General features: G+C 40.3%; 1 protein-coding gene across 4 annotated transcripts in view; it reads right to left on the bottom strand.

The window, feature by feature from the left end:
• The window catches only part of UNC79 (unc-79 homolog, NALCN channel complex subunit), a 365,110-nt gene that overhangs the window by 49,886 nt on the left and 294,908 nt on the right, over positions 1-20,316 (bottom strand). For all 4 annotated transcript variants that reach the window (NM_001194012.2, XM_077937833.1, XM_077937832.1 and 1 more), the window contains 7 exon segments: positions 104-172; positions 3,945-4,118; positions 5,264-5,349; positions 5,435-5,547; positions 12,647-12,685; positions 15,587-15,727; positions 17,693-17,795. In NM_001194012.2, coding sequence (NP_001180941.1) covers positions 104-172; positions 3,945-4,118; positions 5,264-5,349; positions 5,435-5,547; positions 12,647-12,685; positions 15,587-15,727; positions 17,693-17,795 — 725 coding nt within the window.

The following is a 20,316-nucleotide window of genomic DNA, read 5'->3' as shown; positions in this document are numbered from 1 at the left end:
TGGTGTGCAATAACTGTGTCTTCAGTATTGCTACAAGCTTATCTCACAAGGTTAAAAAATAACTGACTAACCAATTGGTTATGTTTTTCTGAAACATACATACCCTTGTAGCATTGGTAGAAGGGATCTTCAAGAGGCAAATCATAATTCTCAAACTGGAATCTAAAGAACACTGTGAATAAATATGAAAAAAGTAAAAATTAGTTTCCACCTTAATATACCTTTTGCTTCAAATATGTCCTGAAAACATTTATTTTAGCAGAAGGAAAAATCTGAAATATGACTGCCTCTCTACAGTTTCCCATGTCATAATATCCTTTTTGAAAGAAAAAGCATTCTCAGGTTAAAACAATTTTAATTAAACAATTATACAATGCTAAATAATTAAATAACTAAACACAGCTCCTAAACTATTTTTCAAAGATATAGCCCTAAAAATTAATGAGATAGACAGGTGAATAGGGAGATGGGTGGAAGGATGGACGGATGAATGGATGGACGGATGGATGAACGGATGGATGGACAATGAACAGAAATTTGTTGGGTAGATATTAAATGTATCTAACTCTAAAGAGATACACCAATATGTGAAAGGCCATTTTAGGGGGGAGAAAAACCTACTTAGATCTATTTTAAAAAACCATGAATCCACATAAGAACCAGTTTCATCTGCCCTTTCTCTGCTCTGAAGAAACAAGACAAAAACCTGAGAAAATGCAGTAAAACTTCTACAAGAGAAAATCATACCTTAACTATCCATTCGAGTTCTATATTGACAAGATTCCACATCAAAATGTACTTTTTAAATTGAGTTTACTAGGATGGGGGGAAACGTTACAGCAAGAATAAACAATGATATGGTAAACAGATCACAATAGCAGGCTGTAGTTAAATTTCTGCAGCTGTGTACATACATTAACTTCTTCAAGACAGTACAAAATAAGCCAGGAGTTTTCCAAGTGGAATCCTGGAACCAGCAGCTAGAAATGTGCCAGAATGCAAATCCTCAAGCCCCACTCCTACTGAATCAGAAACTCCCAAATCGGGCCCAGTAAGTTGTGTTTTAGCAAGTCCTTCAGGGACACTGATGCACACTGATGTTTGAGATCTGCTTCTATAAACTGATGAAAACAAACTATAGAAGGTTTCAGTGGTTTATTATTTTCCCCAGAGATTAAAAACAAAGGTAGAAGATGATCAGGGGCAGTGCCCAGATCTGCCCTAGCCAGGGAAATTCTTACACAGATTCTGAAAGTATTTCACAAGTGCCTTCGAAGGGAACCACTGGTTCTATTTAATCTGCTCGACACTCATCGGAGTTGGTGTGACATTTACATTACTTTAAACCAGAGGCTGAAAACTGGCTGCTCATCAGGCCCCATAGTGATTTAAAAACCAGAAAATGTCATCTTGGGAATAAAAGGGAAGACAGACAACCTGAGGCCTGCGTTCCCACAGAACAACAATTGGCAGGCGTGAGTAGCTGCTGACCTCGTAGAAGGACTGGCACATTCCAGTTCCTAAGGGCCTCAATTCTCCTTATTATCTTTTCTCCCTTATTAACCCTGTAGGCAGGGTTCCTATGGGCAGGCTGATTGTCACAAATTAGGCATGCCACTTGTTTACAGCTGGCAACACTTGCCACTCTTCTGTGCTCAAGTTAAATCTTCTGACAGTCACATCGGCACACAGGCATTTAATTTGCCATACCTCAGCTGGGAGTGGTGGCTCATGCCTGTAATCCCAGCCCTTTGGGAGGCTGAGGAGGGCGGATCATGAGGTCAGGAGATGGAGACAATCCTGGCTACCATGGTGAAACCCCGTCTCTACTGAAAATACAAAAAACGTAGCTGGGCGTGGTGGCAGGCACCTGTAGTCCCAGCTACTTGGGAGGCTGAGGCAGGAGAACGGCATGAACCTGGGAGGCAGAGCTTGCAGTGAGCCGAGATTGCACCACTGTAATCCGGTCTGGGCGACAGAGCGAGACTCCGTCTCAAAAAAAAAAAAAAAATTGCCATACCTCATCCCATCCCTTCTCTGAGCATGTGCGGCTCTTTAGCAGTGAAGCCCTGATTGGTTCTCGGGTCCTAGGAGGCTCCATGTGCTTAAAATTTGTGCACTCAGTTTTCTGTGTGTTGATGTACAGTAGCTATACACATACACAGTTTCAAAGTACTAACCCTTCTTGCTTGGATTTATTCGGCTACTCCAGATCTGTGGGCAAACAAGGATCATAGAATATAAGAGGTGGTAAAGATCCTTCCTTTGTACTCCTGCTTCTCACAGTAACTCCAAACTCAGAGCAGCACACGCTGAGTTAAGGGTCCCTGCATTATCCCTTGCAGACCTATTAGTAGTATCTGCCTATCTGGAAAAATGTATTATCACAGGTGGCTGATCTTTGTCAAGTATCTTATGTATACATAATACTCATTTCAGAAGTGGAGCTACTAATATGTAACCTGATCCTTTTGTTTTTCTGTCTACGGGAAATGCACTTTATTTTTATTTTATTTTATATTTTTGAGACAAGATCTCACTCTGTTGCCCAGGCTGGAGTGCCGTGGCACAAACATGGCTCATTACAACCTCGACTTCCCGGGCTCAAGCAATCTTCCCGCCTCAGCCTCCCAAGTAGCTGGGACAACAGGTACATGCCATCACACCTGGCTAATTTTTAAAATATTTTCTATTTGTTTATTTATTTTTGAGACAGAGTCTCTCTCTGTCGTCCAGGCTAGAGTGCAGTGGTGCAATCATGGCTCACTGTAACCTCAACCTCCTGGGCTCAAACAATGAGCCCATTTCAGCCTCCCAAGTAGCTGGGACTACAGGTGCACGCCACCGTGCCCAGCTAATTTTTTTTAAGAGACAGAGTCGCACTATATTGCCTAGCCTATGTTTTTTTTTAAATCTTTCATAGAGACGAGGTCTTGCCATGCTCCCCAGACTGGTCTCAAACTCCTGGGTTCAAGCAATCCTCCTACCTCTGCCTCTCAAAGTGTTGGGATTACAGGCATGAGCCACTATGCCCTGCCTGATTCATTTTGTTGCCAGTTAAATGCTTCTGTAATCTGCATAGAGAAAGCACAAAAAACCTCATGGAGCAGGTCAGGTTCAAAGCCAGCAACGCCACTGCCAGCCATCACCCTGCCCCCTACTCTAGAGACATGAATGTCTTCAACTCCCCACTGCTGTAGAAGGGCAAGAAGAGTCTGTTAGTGAAATGAGCACTGCACTGTAAGTCAGAAAACTCAGTTCTAATCCCCACATTGCCACCACTGTATTGTTTCCAGAAGCTACACCGCCTCTCTGAATTTGCAGAATTCATTTAGAAAACAGGGGCATTGGAAAGGATGATCTTTATAGATTTCTTCCAGCTTTAACAGTATTGGCTTCTTATTTGCATTTACTGAGCTCAAGTTGTCAATGATCCTTGGGCCACCAGATTTCCAGGCACGTAATTGTGTGTATATTCTTGGGAGATGGTATGGTGTAGGGTGTAACAGTCAAGCAGAAATATCATCATTCACAAACACAGCAATCACTTCCCTTTAGCTCATTCTCTAAAATGGAAACTTTACATTATAAGTCTGGGCTGCTTTTGGGCAAAACTATTTATTTACTTATTTAATATCTACCAGAGAAAAACTGCCAGATAAACACAATCTACTCATGTCTTCCTGGCTGTTTTTTTTTTTTTTTCCCAAATCAACTGGAAACATGCATATTCATAATCAGTGAGCAAAATGCTCGCTCCACATTCCTGTCATTCTCTAAGAGAACACAGAACAACCCAAATAAGCCTCCTCACTCCGAGGCTGACGGAGTTTCCTCATTGTCCTTTGCCATACATTAAATCACCCAAGACTCTGCTGCTTGTAAACAAATGGTCTGAAAATGGTAAGAAATTAATTGACAATGAAATCTTCGGCTCAGCTTACCTTCAGAGGTAAAACGCAAGGCAGCTTGGCAAAAAATGTCTGAAACTGGTTGCTGATTGTGGTCCACAGGCTACTAGGAGAATCCATAGGCAAAGCTTCCATGAAGGTTGCAATGTTTTCCAAACAGCGTATCATAGCACCCCCTGCTGGTAAATTCTTTTTGTTATTTAGACCCTAAAAACACAAAAGCATAGGCAATCAACTGCTGAAAGAGCACGGGAATGCATAGCACTGTTTGGTGAAGGTCAGTTTAAAAGTCACATCCTCAGGCTATAAACGTGTTCAGTGCCTACTACATAGGCCAATCCCTGTGATAGACTGGAGGGATACCGAGAAAAATCGTTCAGACAAACTTAAGGGGGAAAATTGGTGAGAGGTGAAATGTGAGCAAGAAATAGGAAACAGCTTCCAAGGGTCTACAACTGGTGTGGTTCGGTGCTAAGAAAGCAATGAATGATGCTCACTGGAAATAATCCCCAGCACAAAGACTGAGCGTAGAATTACAGGAGCTGCAGCTTTTTTTCTAGCAGTGAGCATCTCCCACAAGCAAACCCCGAGAGCTGACCTGCAGCGGCGCTGAGACTCAAACCCAAGTCTCTTGATGCAACACCCATAGCTCCACCCACCACTCTGCCCTTGGAAAACCGGGTTGTTCTGTGGAGGCAAGGTCATGACTTAGGCTGAGGGTATGGAGAAGTTTTCAATGAAGAGTAAATCCACGCAAAGCAGCAATGTCCAACTGACACTTTTCTATGCGATTCTACTTCTTAATTAACTTTTTAAAATTTAAATTATGTTAATTTTTAAAATTTAAATTATTTAAATTTTAGCATTTTCTATCATTTTTCTTTTGAGTTGGGGGTCTCGCTCTGTTGCCCAACTTGGAGCATCGTGTAGCCATCACAGCTCACTGCAGCCCCCAACTCCTGAGTTCAAGTGATCCTTCCCCCTCCATCTCCTGAGTAGCTGGGACTGCAGGCATGTGCCACCATGCCAGTTAATTTTTTTTATTTTTATTTTGTAGAGATGAGGGTCTTGCTATGTTGCACAGGCTGGTCTTGAACTCCTGGCCTCGAGCAATCCTCCTGCCTCAGCCTCCCAAAGTGTTGGGATTATAGGCATGAGCCACTGCACTCAGCCCTTAGCTTTAAATTTAATATAAATTTTTAATTTAAAAATTTTAGATTTCATTTTTATATTAAATAACATTGAAATCCTTCCTCAGCAGTACCCTACGGTGTGACTCAAAGAAACACCCACAGTTGTGCTGGGGCTTAGAGTTTCGGCTGGGGCTTAGGGTATTACTAAAGGAAACCCACCTCTAGGAGTTGACTGAGAGCTGCGATAGAGCTCAGCTCGTTGAAGTCCATCAGAGACGAGGCTAAGGTCCGTAAAAAAGTCCCATCTGGAAAGTCAACAATCAGATTTAGTGTTTGGATGTCTGGGATGAGGCAAATTTGTGGTGTCTGGATTCTCAGTGGATGAATTACCTTTGATGGTGCTTTGGAACAGCTGCGGGAAGATGCCGTTGGGGGCCAACTGATGGAAGATGCAGCGCAGGAATTGCTTGGCCACCCCCGCCGCATTGCCAGGAACCATCATGCTGGAGTTGAACAGGGGAGAAAAGACACGAAGTCATGGGCCAGTGAGCATGTGTTCAGGTATTTACTTAGAGTTCAATCATTTGCACACCATGCCTCTTATGGGATAGCTCACTGTCACGTTCATCAGTGAAATTAAATATTCTACTCAAACCTAATCCCTGTTAACAAGAAGTTTTTAGAAAGAGAGAACCATGAAATGCCAGCATAGTCTCAGACGTATTCCAGGTCCCACAATGGACTCAGGAAGGTTATGAGGTCCTGAGAAAAGAGGTCACATACAAAGGTCACATGCTCACAGAATGACAGTCAAGACTAGAGCTCTGGATGAGGATTACCAGGAAAATCCTCCCAGGAAAGTGTCACTGGCTAAGAGAGAGTTGCTCTGAGGAAAAAAAATTCATATATATATATATATATATATATATATATATATATATATATATATGCGCAGTGAGGGAGATGTTCATTCTCATAAGGAGATCTGGGAAGTTTTCTTTGGGCATCCATAAAAAGGCTGGACTTTGACAGGTGCAGTTTGCCCTTCACCCTTCATGTGCACCTCTGTACATCAAAAGTAGGGCCAAATTTATGAGGCCCTGCCCCTTAGACCAAGGTACCAGAAGGGATGCTTCTTGAAGTAGTTAGGGGATAAGTTATCAGAAGGAAGAAAGAAAAAATCAAAGAACATAAATAGATAAAGAGTAAGAAGTACTGCTTACCTAATTATGCCAATTATTACCTCATTATGCCACATCTACCCTGAAATCCTGGTTCAAAGTTTTAGGTCAAAAATATTCTTCAGGAAAAAATAATACCGAACTTAAAATAACTTCAGAAAATAGAGAAGGAGAGAACCCTTCCCAATTTGTTTGATGCAGCCAGCATAGCCCTAAAACTAAAATCAATAAAGCCACTATCAAAATAAATTTTAAAAAAGAAGGAAACAGAAAAGAAATGGGAAGAGGACAGACACACCCATAGTCATCATGGCCATTGAATTCAGCTATAGATTAAAAGACCAAGTAGGGTCATGACCAAGTAGGGTTTATCCCAAGAGTGTAACAATAGTTTAATACTCAAAAATCAGTCAGTACAATTCAATATACTAAGAAATAAAGGACAAAAAACTTTTATCTCAATAGATGCAGAAAATACATCTCACAAAAGTCAACACACATCGTGACAAAAACTCAGACTGGGCCAGGCGCAGTGGCTATCGCCTGTAATCCCAGCACTTTGGGAGGCCAAAGCAGGAAGACTGCGTGAGCCTAAGAGTTGGAGACCAGCCTGGGAAACAGGGCAAAACCCCCCATTTCTACAAAAAAATACAAAAAACTAGCTGGGTGTGGTGGCACACACCTGTAGTCCCACCTATTCAGGAGGCTTAGGTGGGAGGATCACTTGAGCCAGGGAGGTTGAGACTGCCAAGATGGTGCCACAGAACTCCAACCTGGGTGATAGAGCAAGACCCTGTCTCAACAACAGCAACAGCAACGACAACAACAACAACAAAAACCCTCAAACTGGAAAAACCTCAATTTGCTAAAGGGCATTTATAAAAAACCTATAGCTACTGTGATTAATAGTAAATATTGAATACTTTCCCTGTAAGAGAGGAAACAGGACAAGGGTGCCCACTCTCCCATCTCTATGATTGCATCGGCAGTCCTAGCCATTGCAATAAGGCAACGGAAAGAAACAAAAGGCATAAAGATCAGAAAGGAAGTAGTAAAACTCTTGCTATTTATAGATGATTTTTCTACGCAAAATCAAATCCTAAGAAATCTACAAAGCGACTACTAGAACTAATAAGTGAGTTTAGCTAGAATACAATGTGAATATGTAAATATCAATTGTTTAGATATCAGCAGCAAAAAGTTGAAATTTTTAAAAATTCCATTTACATTAGTATAAAAAACATAAAATTCTTGAAAGTAAATTAACAAAAATGGCAAGACCTCTACACTGAAAACTAAAAAATGCTGCTGAGAGAAATTAAAGATCTCATGAAACTGAGATACATACCATGTTCATGAATTGGAAGATTCAATATTTTCATGCTGTCAGTTATCCCCAAATTGATTTGTTCTTTCGATACAACCCCAGGAGGCTTTTTTGATAAAAATGACAAGCTTATTCCAAAATCTTTATGAAAATGTAAAGAATCTAGAGATCCAAACCAATCTTGAAAAAGATAACTAAATTTGGAGGACTCATGGTACCTGACTTTAAGATATACTACTTACTATGAAGCTACTATAATCAAGACAGTGTGGTGCAAGCTTAAGAATTAATATATAGATCAGTGGAACAGAATACAGAACCCAGAAATAGACCCACTCTTCTATGGTTTCTCAGCTTAACAGGCACCACAGTGATCCAATAAGAAAAGAGAATATCTTTTTTAACTGTGTTGAAAAACTGATTATCCACATGGATAAAAATGAACTCCTACCGCTGCCTCATATCATACCATACATAAAAATAAATTTGAGAAGCTTTTTTCTTTTCTTTTCTTTTCTTTTTTTGAGACGGAGTCTCACTCTGTCACCCAGCCTAGAGTACAGTGGCACAATCTTCGCTCACTGCAACCTCCGCCTCCCGGGTTTGAGTCATTCTCCTGCCTCAGCCTCCTGAGTTGCTGGGACTACAGGCGCCTGCCACCACACTCAGCTAATTATTTATATATTTAGTAGAGATGGGGTTTCAACGTGTTAGCCAGGATGGTCTCAATCTCCTGACCTCGTGATCCGCCCATCTTGGCCTACCAAAGTGCTGCGATTTCAGGCGTGAGCTACCGCGCCTGGCCTTGAGATGGGTTTTATAAATGCCAAATATACATATGAAAACCATAAAGCTTTTAGAAAAAAACATTAGAGAATATCTGCATGACTTGGAAGTAGACAAAGGTTTCTTAGACAAATAACAAGAAGCAATAATTGTAATGTTTTGTTTTAATGCATTAGAAATCATCCAAATTAAAAACTTATCAGCAAAAGATACCACTAAGAAAAGAAATAGGCATGCCCCAGACTGGGTGAAAATATTCTCAAAACGTACTTAACAAAGGACTAGTATTCAGGATATATAAAGTCTTACAACTCAGCAATAAAAAGACAACAACCCAATTAAAATATTCAAAAGATTTGACCAGACACATCTCAAAAGAATATACACAATGGGTCAATGAGCACTTGACAAAACATCATAGAGAAATGCAAGTTAAAACTATAATGAAATACCCATTACACATCTACCAGAATGACTAAAATTAAAAAGACCAACAATGCCAAAGTTGGGCAAGAATATGAAACAACCAGAATACATTGATGATGGTAATATAAAATGGCATAACCACTTCAAGAGAAGTTCCAGTAGTTTCTGATAAAATTAAACATATACGTATCCTGTAATCCAACAATATCATCCCTAGGTATTTTACCCAGGAGAAATAAAAACACTTGTTTTAAAATGGGCTTTTATAAGAATGTTCACAATAGCTCTATATTTTATAGCCCCAAACTGAAACAACCTAGAAGTACTGCAATAAGAAAATTAAAAAGCAAATTATGGGATACAATTCAGCCTTGAAAAAGAAACTCCTGATAAAAAAGCAGCAATATGGATAAATCTCAAAAACATCATGCTAAGTAAAAGAAGTTGGACACAAAAGAGCACATACAGTGGGATTCCATTGACATTAAGTCTAGAATGGGCAAAATCAACCCAAGTAGAAAAATATCACAACAGTGTTTGCCCCTATAGGGGTAGAGATTAGCTGGAAACGTGCATGAGAGAACTTTCTGGCAATAATAGTAATCCCATTAACAGGGCTTTGGGTTACACAGTCATATGCATTTGACAAAACTCAAGGAATAAACACTTAAGATTTGTGTACTTCCTTGTATGTAAATTTTACAAAAGAAACAACCATGGTCAATGTACAATATGATGAGTATAGTTAACAACAATGTATTGTATACTTGAAATTTGCTGAGAGAGTAGATTTCAAATGTTCTCACCAAAAAATAAAAAGATAACTACGTGAGGTGATGAATATGTTAATTAGCTTGATTGTGGTAATCATTTCACAATGTACACATCTATCAAAAGATCACATTTATATCTTAAATATATATAATTTTTATTTCTCAATTATACCTCAATAAAGCTGGAGGAAAAAAGAAACAACCATATACAAAAATTGAACTTGAGTTAATGCTAACTTTGCTGAAGTATGTAGGGGAAACTACATTCTAATACCTGAAATTTACTCTGAAATACATCCACAAAAAGTGAATTGATGGATAGATAGATGGTTGGATGCATGATAGGTATACGAGTGTTCACTGTATAATTGTTTCAACTTTGCAGTACGTTTACAATCTTTCATTAAATAAGTTAAGAAAAAAGTTTTTAAATAAGTCATTCATCGAATAGAGCATTAGAAAGAAAAGCAAACATCCCTAAAGCCATAAGTTATAGAAATGCAATGTCAACAATAATATCATCTTATGTTTGTAGGACTTGCTACACTTATGCTCTCATATACACTCTATCATTTGGGTCCACAGAAAATACCCCTGAGGCACAAGAAGGCATATATTAGTATCTCTCTTTTACAGATGAGGAAACTAAGGCAGAGAGATCAATGTGACCAAAGTCACACACAGCATCCATTCCTGCCCTCTTCTGGTTCTTTCTCCCTACTGCAGTCAAAGTAGCCTTTCTACATGCTACACACACACATGCGCGAACACACACACACACACATGCATGCATGCACACACACACCTTGTTGCTTACAAATTCTTCGCTGGCTTCCCACTGCTGCTACAAGGAAGTCCAAAATATTTAATGTGGTTTATAAGTCATGTACAATCTGGTAAGTCAAACTCAGCAAGTGTTTGCATCTCAGTGCTGTGGTTATACTGGCTTTTTCATAGTTCCTCCTACACACCGTTTTTTACCATGCTCTTTCCATAACTATGTGCATAATTAGGTTAAACTCATTTTTTCAGATCTTGGTTTAAACATCACCTCTTGAGGGAGCCCTGCCCTCTTTCTCCCCTTCTCTACCACTACCAAGACCAGACTGGGACCACCTGTTACACCCACTCACACCATCAGCTCTCATCCAGGTTTGCTCATCTCAGCAAATGCCACACCCGCTCACCCAGTTGTTTAGACCAAAACCTGAGAGTCATTCTTGCCTCCTCTCTTTCTCTCACACCCAACATCCAATCCATCAGCAAATTCTGTTGGTTCTACTTTCAAAATATTTCCTAAATATATCCTTAATGTGACTGCCTCTCACCACTTTAGACCAAACCACTAACCTCTCATCTGTACCACTAACATGGTCTCCAAAGTGGTTCCCTGCTTCCATTTTTAGCCCCCCACCATAACCTATTTTCAACAGAGAAGCCAGAGGGATCCTTACAATTTTTTTCCTTAAAAAGATTTATTTTATTGTGTAAGAACACTTAGCATGAGAATTATCCTCTTAAAAAATGTTTGTGTACAATACATTACTGTTGACTGTAGATGCAATGCTGTACAGCAGCAGATCTTCAGAGCTCATTCATCTGGCTTGACTAAAACTTCATGCCCCTTGATTAGTAACTAGGCAGTGATCCTTCAAAGCAGGTGATATGGTTTGCCTGTGTCCCCACCCAAATCTCATCTTGAATTGTAGCTGCCATACTTCCCACATGTTGTGGGAGGGGCCCAGTGGGAGATAACTGAAACATAGGGGTGGTTTTCCCCATACTGTTCTTGTGGTACTGAATAAGTCTCACAAGATCTGATGGTTTTATAAATAGGAGTTCCCCTGCACAAGCTCTCTCTCTGCTGGCTGCCAAGTAAGACGTCCCTTTGCTCTTCCTTCATCTTCTACCATGATTGTGAGGCCTCCCCAGCCATGTGGAACTGTGAATCAATTAAACCTCTTTCTTTTATAAAGTATCCAGTCTCAGGTATGTCATTATCAGCAGCGTGAAAGTGGACTAAAACAGCAGGTTAAAGCACATCGCTCCTCACTCCAATGGCTCCCTGCTGCATCCTTAAAACGACCTGCAGGGCTCTACTTGGCCTGGCTCCCACTGCCTCTTCCCTCTCATCTCTTCCCACTTTTTTTCATACTCAATCTGCTCCAGCCACATTAGTCTGTTCTCCAAATATATGAGGCATTTTCCTGACTTAGAGACTTCGTATTTACTGTTCCCTCTGCCTGGAATGTTATGTCTATAAATTACTGCATGGATCACTCTCTCACTTTATTCCGGTTTTGTTTAAATATTACCTCCTCAAAAAGGCTGTCCTTGACCATTATATCTAAAATACCAGCTCTGGGCACTCTCTATCTCCCAGATTTGCTTGATTCATTTTCGTAGCATTTAGCACTAAATGATATTAAATTACATAATCAGTTTTCCTGTTGGTTAATTTGTTTATTTTCTCCCTCCTCAACTAGAATGTAAGTTCCCTGAGAGCCAGGATTTGATGTTTTGTTATAGTTACTATAACCTCACTAACTAGTAGTCATTCCATAAATACTTGTTGAATGAATTACTGTTAGTATAAGTCTCTCTGTACTTTTTCTTCATAGCACTTAGCACAGTTTACAATTATAAATTTGTGCAAATATTTTATTCACATTGGCTTCATGAATAGATTATAAGCCCCATGAGGGCAGGAATCATGTCAGTTTTGCCCCCAGTGAAGACCTAAGTGTCTAGCACAGGGTGGGCTTAAAAGTATTCGTTGGCTAAAATGAGTGAGTCAGTGAATGAACGAATGAATGAAGGCATGAACAGAGAATGAATAACTAGTGCTCTCTAGAGCTACAACTGGAGCCTAACAATATTCCTTCCATGGTGCACAAGCTGGAATTTTTTTTATTTTTATTTTTTGCTATGTTGCCCAGGCTGGTCTTGAACTCCTGGGCTCGAGTGATCCTCCCACCCTGGCCTCCCAAAGTGCTGGGATTACAGATGCGAGCCACTGTACCCAGCCCTACACTGGTGTTTTAGAAACGGGATGAACATGCACAGAGGAGAAAAGAAAGTGAGATCTGGGCTCACGTTAGGACCTTACCTTTCTGCTTGATTAGAAAAGGTAGTACTGGATGCCAATCTAGGAAATAAAGTAAAGAGAGTCACACAAACATCTTAGGTTTCCATGATGAAATGCATTAATATTGTGGGAGGACCTGTTGTGTTTCCAGTTTAGATGGGGAGACATGTATAATGTTGACAATTCCCTTGACAGACAGAGGGCCCACTCAGTTGTCAGTCTCTAGAGTTAAACCTGACCTAGTCCTTGAGACCTGCTATATCAAGTTAGACATTTTCACGGAAACACTTGCAGTTAAAGTTGGTTTTCTACAACATGGCGCCTGCAGCCAGGTCAAACAGTTATCACAACAACATGTGACCCAGTCCCTCTCCATATTAACTCAACTCAAAATTCATTTTTTTGTATATAACCTCGGAAACCTAACTATAAACAAACCATAAACAGTAAAAGCCTCCATAAGATAGTAAAATAGATATGAGGAATATCTGTCAGCTGTTGAGTTGAAATGAGGAGAAAGGAAATGTTACACTGAGAAGAGAGACGTATTGGTTAAGTAAACGATATGGAGCATGTAATTTCCAGAAAAGTATAATTATACGGTTCTGTATGTGTGGAAATATTCTATATGTTATCGTATAGAAAGAGAATGGACTACACTGATGGGTTTAGAAGAACATGTCTGGATCAGTAAGATACTGAAGAAACAGATAAGGAGAATGTTGCAAATTTATTTACTTGATTAGGACTACAAGTGTAAGAGTGAGCTGAGCCAGACCCCACTTAGAGAGGAATAGAGGGTCCAGCAACCACTAACACCAGACACCATTCCCAGTTGTGTTGTTTACAGACCCTCTCATGCTAATGTCACTACAACAAATAGATAAACATTGGCAAGTAAACTAAACAGTAATTAATGGTGCAGCAAATGAGATTTTAAAGGCTGTACCTACAGAAAGGGATCATTTAAGAGGGATCCAAGCAGACAGCAAAGTATGAGATCATATGGAAAAGCTTGGGTGATCCATGAAAGGGTTATGCTGAGCTTACAAACTCTTGGAATTGCTGGGAATGGTCCCTGTGGTCATAATTAGCACAAATAAACAACGTGTTTGTAAAACCACATGACCTCATCTGTTCTTTGTGATGATGTGAGACATGCCAGGAAGCCCTGAATTAGCTGACAGTTGAATCTGTTTTCTTGGTAGCTTTGGTGATTAGGCTTAGGTTGCTAAGAATTGTGGCAGCTTGCACTAAATGTACTCCCTGTCTCTTGCTAGTCTACTCAAAGGAGGTAGAGATTTAAATATATGTGTATGTAAATATGTAAAAATGTATCTGTTACTGGTTTTCCCTTGCTTTTCTTCAAAGCTCGTGTGTTTCCATCCTAACAGTTGGCAATGTTTGAACACATATTGTTCTCACTTATGTTAAAACAAACAAACAAAAAAACTGAAACAAAACCCTCTATGTAGCTATGACAACTTATATCATCTGTTTCAAAGAGATGATAGCAGATCGGAACAATAATTCTATCCGTTCTGAAACTAAGAAGTATTGACAGTAGAAATTGTGACCTGGTATTAATAAAAACTCTCAACTCCCCAAGTATTGCTGATAGCTGACACAGCATTTATTCTGCAATTACTATGACTAGGTCAAACTTAATGAAGTAATTCATCTTTTCTTATCTCTCCATATCCCCATACCCATCCCTTACTTGGCACATGAGCTATTTTGAAGTCTCGAGATGCAATGGTCACGCTTACCTTTATACAATCTCTGTCTATATGACTCCTAAGGACACTACCAAAAAAACTGGAGGGAGGGAGGATAAGGAAACCATACTCTTTTGGGGTTGAGGAATTTATAATGCTTTCCTGTTTGTCTTCAACTTGAAGTCAGCATTTTTTCATTTTTAAAAAAGGATTAAATTTTAGCTCCATTGAGATTCATTCTCTTTCCTTTCCTCAAATGCCAAGAATTTGCAGAATCCAGTTCTTGTCCTACCCCCTCCTTATAAACTTTCTTTAAGAAATGTTTTCTATGCTAATCTTCTCTAGCACTTAGCTCTCTCTCATTCCACTCATTACAGCATTTAATCACACCCTATCTTGTTTGGCTAGTCAATGAGTCCACAGTAACTGTCACAGCAACTAAGCCCAAAGCACCTGAGGACAAGAGCTCTGTCTAACACCTGCAGCCTAAAGCACCTGGCACTGTTAGCACAGATTGGAAACGTTAATAGGTTCATGTGGAGTTTAATTCAACCCTCTCTTATAAGTTGTGCATGCTAGGACTACAGTTTGTTATTGAATTTGAGCTTTCTTCATATCCATGAAATATATCCTTTATCTTCTAATGTCCTATCTAACAAATAGCATTTTCTTAGCATGAACATCCTCAAAGCAGCTAAGTGTAACCTCTCAGTCAGGATGAAAGCCCTGTTCCCCAAATGTGTGCATCCTTCTTTTATCTGAGTCAGAAATGTGAACCTGCTGTAATTACTGTGTGTCTCCTCACACGACAATGCCCCAAGTTTCATAGTTAAATGAGGTGTCCTTGAGATTACAAATGCCTAGAAAATCCATCTCAAAACAGGTAAAGAGAAATAATAATAACAGCTAATACTTATGAAGTGCTTACTATCAACTGCTGACAGTTGTGTGCATGGTTACACCCATTCGCTCATCTAGTGATAGGGGTAACAAACAGTGGGGTTTTCTTAGTGCAGTTGCCTCTAGCTTTGCTCTGACATTGTGACTCATGACCCTAGGCAGCTGGAGAATTCAGTCGAAAGATGGGTCTATTCAGTTTTTAAAACTAGTCTGAGTTGACCTCACAAATACCAGTATCTACAAGGTGGCTGAATGTTTTACTTTTGAACTGGTAAGATTTTAGTTCAAGATAGAGATCGAATAAAGGACCTTCCTACCAAACAAAACAGAAGCTGACATTCACCTTCCCACAGACTGCATGATATCCAGCAGCAACGGGGCTGCCAGGTCTGGGCTTAAGTGGATGAATGTGGAGAGGACCACGATGGCCAGCCCAAGTGTCTCTTCATCATATTCTTCAAGAATAGCCCCACAGTCATGGCATCTGCAAAGAAAAGAGAGACACGCTTTCCATGAAAGAAAGATCCATGGTTTCAAGATATAATGTACTACACACATGGCTGTTTCTAGTAGGTCTTGGAAAAGTCTCCAAAAGGAGATCAGAAGCCCCACTCTGGTCATCAGCAGGGGATTCCAGTGCCGCCATCACCGCAGATACAGAAACAGCACACATGACAGAGACCACGAAGGTGCCTCTGATGACTGAAAATGTTCTTTCAATTCCCCAGCATCTGGCCTGCATGTGAGTGACTGCTCTCGCTTAGAATAAGTACCACCTGGGCCATCAGTTTGAAGCCTATGGATGAGGGATTTGATGCATTTGACATTATTGCTGAGGAAAGTCAGTAACTAGATTTGTTTTTCATTTGTTGAAGTTAAAAATGAAAAATGCTTAGGCATGGATGGAGGCCTTCAGAAAATGTTCTATTTGTGGGTAAGAGACAGGGTAATCAAGTCTACAGAACCATCTGGGAAGCCTGAGGAGACAATGGAGTCTCTTTACCACCACTCACTCAGATGAGTTTTATGAACTCACCAGGCCTGCCGAGTGTTGTATGTAAAAGCACAAACAATGGCACCCACTCTTAGGTAACTTCCAACTTATCATTCTTTGTCATGTCCTAACGTAGGGTCCATTTCATTCAGCTCGACGAAAGCCAGCTGATAAAGTGAGTGGTTTTACAAAGGGAAGCGAAAGTCTACTGGGAATAGCAGGGAAACAAGAACTACAACCGCTATTGTGACCTTTCCTTCTGAAACCTTCCTAAATATAGGCCAAAGAAAAAGTATAAAAATGTCTTACAAATTGACATTTTAAAATATAGGATTCACATTTCTAAGTAAAAAAGAAAAGAAATGGAGTGCACAGAAAGGCAAGTAGGAAAGATTAAGACTTGGGGAGGAGGGTAATCCCAAAGGAAGAGCTGGGAGAGCCCTCCACGGGCAACTCAATGACCTGGCAGCTGCATGAGACAGGCACCGCCGCTTCTTCAGTCGTGGCTGTCAGCTCATTACAAATGAGTAATGGATGGCCAGCTACAGGGATACTCACACCAGCCCCTCCACCTTACCTTCCTCACCTTTTATCAGAAGCACACTGTGTTAGTCTGTTCTCGTGCTGCTAATAAAGATATACCCAAGACTGGGTAATTTATAAAGGAAAGAGGTTTAATTGACTCTCAGTTCCACATGGCTGGGACGCCTCACAATTACGGTGGAAGGCAAGGGGGAGCAAAGTCACATGTTACATGGTGGCAGGCAAGAGAGCTTGTGTAGGGGAACTCCCATTCATAAAACCATCAGATCTCGTGAGACTTATTCACTACCATGAGAACAGTATGGGGGAAACTGCCCCCATGATTCAACTATCTCCACCTGGCCCCATCCTTGACACGTGGGGATTATTACAATTCAAGGTGAGTTTTGGGTGAGAACACAGCCAAATCATATCATCTACCTAATTTATCAATCAGGTCACTTTTACCAAGAAGGCTTCCTGGTCCAAGGGGATTTCTCTAAACTTGAAATCTTACAAGTTTTTTTCTTTTTAGATAGTCACTCTATCACCCAGGTAGGAGTACAGTGGCACCATCACAGCTCACCACAGCCTCAACCTCCCAGGCTCAAGTGATCCTCCCACCTCAGCCTCCATAGCAGCTGGGACTATAGGCATACACCACCATACCTGGCTAATTTTAGTATTTTTAGTAGAAACAGTGTTTTGCCATGTTGCTCAGGCTAGTCTCAAATTCCTGGGCTCAAGCAATCCACCCGCTTTGGTTATTCTTTATCATACTCACTGAACAAGCATCTGTGTGTCAGGCAATATACTGGAAGAACAAATTATGACTTAAAAGTAAAGCATGCTTCTTCTGAAACTTTCTCACCACTGTGGTGACCAAACTCAAATTCTGTAAACATGGTGAAGAAAATAGCTGTGCGAGCTTACTTGTCCGTCATCACCGTCGGCTGCTCGTCAGTGAATTCTTCGGGTGCAGGCACAAACATACTGACTATGCTTGGTGCTGACAGCAGGCTGGATTTGGTGGCACCTGGGTAAGCAGCAAAGGGACAACCAGTGAATACAGATGAGCTTCAAGGGGCCAAGAAAGGCCTGGTTCTCCTCTTAGAAACCCTCCAAAGATCACATTCCCAGGAATGCAACTTGGACATCCCAATTGTACTGCAGAAAGCCCTCAATCATGAAATGAAGTCAAGAAAGATTGTGATTTGTTTCTACTTGGTTGAAGTGAAGAGCTAGACTTCTCTCTCTTTGCTTCTTGACTTTGAAAGAAATCAGAAAGAGCTCAGGTGTGCCAGCAGGGTCCAAAGACAAAGATGAAAGACAAAGGGGGAAATCTATTCAAGGGTGCCCTTAAAAGAGCTACAATTCTTATTTGTAGGCATAAATGCAAACTGCCCATATGATACTGCATTTCTAAAATCACAAATGCATATCAACATTACAGTTTTGCTAATATGGGAAAGTGGTAAGATCCCAGAACTCCATGCACTTAAGCAATGGAAGATCTTTGAGCTAAGAAATATCAGTGTGTTTGTTTGTTTGTTTGTGACAAGGTCTTGCTCTGTCACCCAGGTTGGAGTGCAGTGGCGTGAGCATGGCTCACCGCAGCCTCAACCTCCCAGGCTGAAGCAATCCTCCCACCTCAGCCACTCAAGTGGCGGGGGCTACAGGCACACGCCACCATGCCTGGCTAATTTTTAAGCTTTTTGTAAAGACAAGGTCTCACTATGTTGCCCAGGCTGGTCTCAAGATCCTAGGCTCGAGGGATTCTCCCATCTCAGCCTCCCAAAGAGCTAGGATTACAGCTGTGAGCCACTGTGCCTCTACTCTCATTTTTCAAACTGAAGTATTTATGAATGTAATATCAAGTTTTTTTGAAGGAACCATCCAGTGACTCATTCCACGTCAGCCAATCAATACCACAGTGTTTAAAACTTTGGGGTTTGATGGCTTCAAAGAAATCTGAGGCAAGAATCTTAGCAACATGCTCCAGGGATGAGTAAATCAGTCTGGAGAGTCAGGAAGCTTTCCTCCATTAAGGAAGCCATTAGTGCAAGATAGAGTCTCAGATGAAAATGAGGCCCCCAAGAAGAATCTCAAAGTGATCATTCAGAATAATGCCATGTTCTACAAAGTAATAACTAAAACTCTAAGTTCTTCAAACAGGAAAGAAGGCAGAAAAATCCAACAGTCATTAAATAATCTTTCTCATCAAGGAATTAGTATCTTGGCGTTGGGAGGAAAAAAAAAATATGGTATGACCTTTCCTCAAATAGGAGAAAGAAAATGATTCAGACAATGAGTTTCTAAAGGAATCAAAATATTCATAAAGCTAGCCAAGTGGGCAATGTGTTTCGATCTGAATTTTAGGAAGAAAAAATGGTGTTGAGCCTTTGAAAAGTCAAGATGCTTCTATACTACAGACTCCTTTGTCTGATCAAAGATTACACAAATATGAGAAGCAGAACATTTACAAATCCAAACTGCAAAGGAAAGTATCTGAAAATATCTTTATGTCACTTCCCAAGCTCCCAAATGGGAATCCAAATTCTACTACTATATCTATCAGCTATTTCCAAGATAACATCCTTCCCTAAGTATACATAAGTGTATCATTCACAAAGATCTTCAATTGTTTCATAAGTATGTTACTTTAAGTGGAAGCAACAGTATTACAAGCATAAATGTACACTGATTAATAACAGCAAAGGCAAGAAATAATCCAAGATAAATGAAGACACAATTGATTATTAAATAGCACGGTAAACAGCATGAAGTTGCTTCAAGAAACCAAGACACAGAAAATTTAAATTCAATACCCCGCATTTCTTGAACATTGACAGACCACATCAACCAGATGTCAAAATGCTTGTCTAGAAGTGGAAAAATTCAGCCCATACAATGTATGATGATAAGTACATAGACTTACTAGAAACTTAAGAAATTGATTTTTTAATTAAAAATCCTCTGAGTCAAGCCTTTCAGAAGATTATTGCCAATTACTGTTATATAGTAATCACAATTAAAGTCAAGAAAAGGGAGGGACTTGAAGTCATTCTGGCAGTTTCAAACTAATTATTTGCCTAATACAAATGCCAAGAAAGAGGTGTTTTTGACAATAGCATTGTGAAGTTGTTTTTCCATGTGACAGAATGTATGATGCAATATTTATGGCTGTCATCTATAAAAGCAGACACGTTCAGTTATTGGACACTGACCCCCATAGGGCAACACTGGCTGAATCAATGGATTCCTAAATATTGCTACTGAAGTAGGAACACAGAGTAACGTACTAGGAGGAGGTGGGAAATGCAAAAAGGAAGCCACAGACCTCAGCCACCTTTGTTATACTTCAGTCACAATAAGTCTGCAATGTTAAAGGCAGTTCCTATCACCTCCAAGTTGCTGCCAACATTTCTGATGCCTCCACTACTGGCTCCCCATCTGAATAGCTGAAGTGCACTCTACACTGAGCTAGCAGCAGAAACAGAAGGCTCTCAGAAACTTGAATGAAGAGGGGCCCACCTCCAGAGCCCAACTTTGAAGCT

This window comes from Macaca mulatta, chromosome 7, assembly GCF_049350105.2.
Source record: "Macaca mulatta isolate MMU2019108-1 chromosome 7, T2T-MMU8v2.0, whole genome shotgun sequence".
In the NCBI taxonomy this organism is placed as follows: Eukaryota; Metazoa; Chordata; class Mammalia; order Primates; family Cercopithecidae; genus Macaca; species Macaca mulatta.
Note: the sequence above shows the minus strand (reverse complement) of the source record. Positions and strands in the feature narration are given on the sequence as shown.